This window comes from Arachis stenosperma, chromosome 2 (genome assembly GCF_014773155.1).
Source record: "Arachis stenosperma cultivar V10309 chromosome 2, arast.V10309.gnm1.PFL2, whole genome shotgun sequence".
Classification (NCBI taxonomy): domain Eukaryota; kingdom Viridiplantae; phylum Streptophyta; class Magnoliopsida; order Fabales; family Fabaceae; genus Arachis; species Arachis stenosperma.
Genome location: NC_080378.1, coordinates 121,384,048 through 121,389,326, shown reverse-complemented (window position 1 = coordinate 121,389,326; position 5,279 = coordinate 121,384,048). Strand labels below are relative to the sequence as shown.

The window sequence follows — 5,279 nt, the reverse complement described above, 5'->3', positions numbered from 1 at the left end:
TTTGATAATTAATTAATTATTAATTGTTTGACTAAAGTTGACTCTGTTTTCTTAGATTGTCTACGAGATTGCTAATAAGCAGCTTTTAACCTTAGCCAAACATACACTTTGCATACTAATTAATTCTTATATATTCTACAAACAATACAATATAAAGGAGTTGTGCTTTGTATATAAACGTAATGCTGCCGTTTTATCAAGTATTTATCGTCAAAATTATTCATTTAGTTTAATGTAAAAGGAATATGTCAGATTATTTACACCGTAAGGAATAATTTGATAGAAAAAAAATTAAAAATTAACATGATATAATTTTTTAATATCAAAGATATTTATGATACAATTAAGATTTCAAAAACTTTTTAAAATGCAAGCGCCTAATTTTAAAAAGTACTTTAGAACTTAACTAGTTTAATTTCCAATAACAAGAGTCGTACTAATTGTTAATTGAAGTATGCCAATTATAAAAACGAGACGTGGCTATTTAATGGGGGACCTAAATAATAATTTAAAGTTTCCCTATGACGAATAATTGATGGCAAACACATGGATATATAAGGGTATAGGATTGGTGAAATTCGTCAATGAAAGGAACATACAACCAACAAGTGCATGTCTTGATGTCATTGGATAACCACTTAAGGCTTATCACCATCATCATCTAATTATTATTAGTGTAATAATGTTTCTTTAAATTAAGATTTGAGTAAATACAACTAAAATGGGGAGACAATACAAAAATCAGTCAAAGCATTGTCCAACCAAAAGCACAAGACATCCAAATGCAGAAGAGGACACACTTGTGAACCAAAACAAAACACACCATCTTCCATTTGGTCCAAGGTGGTAGGTACTCCACAACCAAGCAATATAAAGGTGGAACTGGAGGTTGGACAACATCCCATGTTTCTATTTCAACTATTAAGAATTGGCAATATTAATGGTTTAGTTATAGCTTATTATAAGAGTTTGTTTAGGTGTTATTAAGTTATTAGAAAAAAGTAAATAGTAAATAGTAAGTAAGAAAAAAGTGTAAGAATGGTTGCTTAACTAATCAAAAGTATCAAGTTGAAGTAGGACTGTAAATAGTTACTAAATAAGCTTCAAAACGAAAGCATGCTGCTAAATCTTTGCACTTGATGGTGTGTTTCCTGAAGGTAACCGGGCAAATCCAGTTGGAAACTAGTCATCCCTAAATCAAATTTTACGGTGATCATTTTAAGCATGTCTTACAACCAGCCCCACCATCAAATTTTACGGTGCTCATATAGTATTTTGTAAAGGAGTGTTTAGTTTATAAGCTGATCAAGTTGTGTATAAATTACACATTATAAATTATCATATATATATAAGTTGTATGTACTGATGTCTTTTTTTACATTTATTTTATCAAGTTGTAATCTTCTATTAGAATTTTAATTATATAAATTGGACAACTTATTAAATAGTTTTATGAATTTTTTAATTTAATAAGAACCATTTGCATCATACTTTAATTTTAGACAAAATTTAAGTTCAAGAATATTCTTAATTTTTTAAAAAATTTTATCATGTTCCATTTATACCATTTATAATCTCTAATATTTTTGTTGAATTCAAACCAAAAAAAAAAATTTTTTTGCTTCTTCTTTTCACAGCTTCAAGATGAAAAGAGAAGTTGAAAGCCACGTTTCAGTGTCCTTTGCAATGACCCCATAACCTATTACAAATTTATCTGAACAATATCAAAAACATCTAATATTAGGTATTTATTTTTTTGACCATATTCTGCATTTATTTCATCAAAACTTAATGAATACAAAATAAAATAATTTTAGATTGATTTAAATATATTTTCATTATTTTTTAAATATTTGTGTTTTTTAAAATTATGCAATTTATGATAAATAACTGCCTATTATAATAACTAACGAGTATTAAAATGCTAAAATAAAATAGTAATCACAGATTTATCTTCTCTATTTCATAAAAAAAAAAGAAAAAAAGAAAAAAAAATTGTACTAGCAATTACTATAAACTTTGGAGTTTGGAGCTTATTCTTTTTTCTTTTTGTTTGTGTCATGACTTTGGAGTTTATTCCAGTAAAGTTTATTTTTTGGTATATTTTTTTTTTTTTGCTTTCTCACGGTATTCCTCAACTCAGCAGGTCAAGGACTAATCTGTCATGGTACTGAGCTCCATTTAAGGATTTGTTACTGGCCAATGGGTAGCTGCATGCACAAGGCGAGATTCAAACCCCCGACACTTGCTTAAGCGGACTTGTGAACTAACCACTAGACTAATCCAACTTGGTTATTTTTTGGTATTTTTATTCAAGTGAAGTTATTCGCAAATTCATTTGTGAAACCCAACAACAGTTTTTGGTTGTAAACCCAACATTTTCAACAGAACTTTGACCTTTCTTAGGGCTAGGTTCTTTTTTTTTTTTGGTCATGGGGCTAGGTTCAAATATGACGTGAACGAGGTTTAATAGGGAAGGCCCAAATGTATATGACTTTCTATTTGGGGCTTTTGGACTGTCAAATTGTATTTGCTAGCCTTGCTAATGCCTCCTTTTGATTTATGACCCAACAAAATCTAAATGGACTAAAAAACATATCGATGATTTTGACATTTAATTCGTTAAAGGACACCATGTTAATGTCCAAAGAAAAAAAAAACGATGAGCTGAGCAAGTTAGACAACATTGGGTAGAAACCTTTTTAATAACGTTCCTTGAAGGGTGAATGATTACACTTTGATTTAAGCTTGCGGAACACATGGATCTAAGAAATACTTATAAGGAAATTAAAGAGATTTAGAAAATATTTGGTGATGATTTATTTATTGACATGGAGGAAATATGTAGGTAAGGTGAATTAGGTGGCATTGCGGTTGATGTAGCGACAATCCTTCCTGATTTCACCTTGATCTCCAGTGAGAGGATTATTTTGTGAGAGCAAGAGAATAGCCCTTGAGAACTGTTGGTTGAAATAATCGTTGTCATCGGCCATCTTTTTGACGTAAGGGGAAGTTCTGGGATCAGTAGCAAGTTCCTCGTCAACTGTGAGGAGGCCCTTGTGTTTAAGGATGTTTTTGTAATAGTTGTTGTCCACTATCATAGGAGTTACGAGGTCGTTCCTGGAGTATTGCACATCCTTTGGGTTTGGATTGGGATCTGGGCATCGACGTTTCAGGTACTGTGCGTGTTCTGGCTCCAATGTTTCGTCCACTTGAGGGTATAGCCTCTGCACTATATTGGTGCAGTGTACTCTTCCCACTGAGTGCGCTCCTGTTGAATCATTTAATTATTGTTAGGCATGGTTCCATATATATAGGATAAGGATAAAATATACCTAAGAGGGCGACTGTGGCTTCAAGGTCAACGCCAATTTGTTGAAAACGAGAGAGCACTAAAGACATGGAATCATTGTGGTTGGGAATGGAGGATTCCACCTCCGTGGCGTAGCTCTGTTGGCTGTCCCTTCTGCCGGTCTTCATTTCAATTCTTGGGCCTCCCAGCAGCACGATGCCGTCTCTGGCGGAAAGGGCAATGATGTCAGCGCATGAAACAGTCATGGGGCATTCTTTCTCCACCGCGTCTTTTATGCTCTTCACGTACTTGAAGTTCCTCATCCCAAAGCTTCTCGACGACGCCTGCTCCGACACCACCTCCTCCACCGTCTCTAACAGTAACGACGCATCACATGACTTCACCATGCAATCGTGGAACAGATTTCTCAGCCATGAAACCGCCGTGTTGCCGTGCTTCTTATATAGCTCCGTCACTTGTTCCTTTATTATGTCTTCCGCTCTTGGGCACCTACTCGAATAATAATTCACCTCAAGTTGGCTTTTCCCTGCGTATATATATATATATTATTCATCCATGCAACAACTAGTTACATACAATATCTTCTCTTAACACTTTTTATCATATTAATTAATATTTTATTTTTATACTATTAAAATTTAATCGTTAATATACATAGAATTCATCAACGAAACAAATAAAATAATTAACTACATAATGAACTATACCCAAATTAAAGTGCAAGAGAAGCAATAGAAGGAGGAAACATATATAAGAAGTGGGTTTGCATGTGGTGGTCGCCATATATATGTGTATCTTTGTAAGCTAAGGATGATGAGCTGATGCAATGTGTTTATTATGGGAAGAGGTCTCAAGGGTTTATACTTTATATATAGAAGAGGATGAGCAGTGTACTATACTTTTTACGCTTCATGAATAATTAAGGATTTAGTAATTTATGAGGAAGAAGTGGAAGTGAAGCCTGCATGCTGCCACTACGCAACTTTCTTTGACCTTTCGGGCCACGCCTTCTGGCCCGCTCACACGCCACACCTGCTTAATAATGCTTGTTATATTTATATATACATTTACAGGATTTAATTTGTACATTATTATATGTATCGGATGTAGCATACATGCATGTCGTGCAAATTAATTTATAATTAACTATAATAACCGTAACTTTTAATAACGACTATTTTGTAATAATAAATTAATTATAACATGCATACTTAGCTCTCACATATTTACAATATTAAAATTAAAATTTGATTCGAGTAGACCCATTTCCACTCCTAACGGCCATCATCATATAATACCTGCCAACACATACACACACATACATGTATGTAAATATAAAATAGATAAATGCCAACTAATTAATTTTGTTCAACGATGACATCAATTAGTTGGCAAAGCTTTGAAATACTACATACCAGCAAATTTTGTAATTTATAATTATTAATTAATTATTATTAATTAATATTTTTAATAATATAAGATTATATTTAACAATATTAAATTATTCATTTTTTTTGTTAATTAATTAAGTATTCACCAAATTTTAATAAAAATATTAATTTTTTAGATTTTCTCTAATTTAAATGCCACACTTTTTTAAAATTTCAAATATAATAATTCATATTTAAATATAGTAGTACTTTATTGAGGGAATAATGCTTAAAAAAAAATAAATACAGGTTAGCTTGTATTCGAAATTATTGAATTTGAGATTATTTGGAAATTAATCATCATAATTGAAATACATTTTAATATATGTTTTCTTCCTCAATAAAAATGGTTTTTATTCTTTGAATAACTTAAAGAATAATTAAATTATTTGTTTTCTTTTAAATAAGTATGCTTTCTTATTCTTAGTTAGAATAGACAGTTCGATTTATCCAAATTTATAGGTATTGTTATATATACAAATTTTTTGACATACAAATCATACAAATCATTATTTACATAACATAGGCATGAAATT

General features: G+C 31.3%; 1 protein-coding gene across 1 annotated transcript; it reads right to left on the bottom strand.

Moving 5' to 3' along the window:
- Nucleotides 1–2,692: 2,692 nt before the first annotated feature.
- Nucleotides 2,693–4,143, bottom strand: LOC130961644 (peroxidase 21). Its single transcript, XM_057887619.1, has 3 exons — nt 4,021–4,143; nt 3,336–3,839; nt 2,693–3,271 (listed from the first exon to the last, which is right to left on the bottom strand). The coding sequence occupies exons 1-3, from the start codon at nt 4,094–4,096 to the stop codon at nt 2,859–2,861; spliced, it is 993 nt and encodes a 330-aa protein (XP_057743602.1). The 5' UTR covers nt 4,097–4,143; the 3' UTR covers nt 2,693–2,858.
- Between the last annotated feature and the right edge of the window lie 1,136 nt (nt 4,144–5,279).

Excerpts from the sequence above, each read along its gene's own strand:
- LOC130961644 (XM_057887619.1), bottom strand. The coding sequence starts at position 4,096 with ATGGCGACCACCACATGCAAACCCACTTCTTATATATGTTTCCTCCTT. Across the intron at positions 3,840-4,020 it reads TCTCTTGCACTTTAATTTGG|GGAAAAGCCAACTTGAGGTG; the intron begins GTATAGTTCATT and ends ATATATACGCAG. Across the intron at positions 3,272-3,335 it reads AGCCACAGTCGCCCTCTTAG|GAGCGCACTCAGTGGGAAGA; the intron begins GTATATTTTATC and ends ATGATTCAACAG.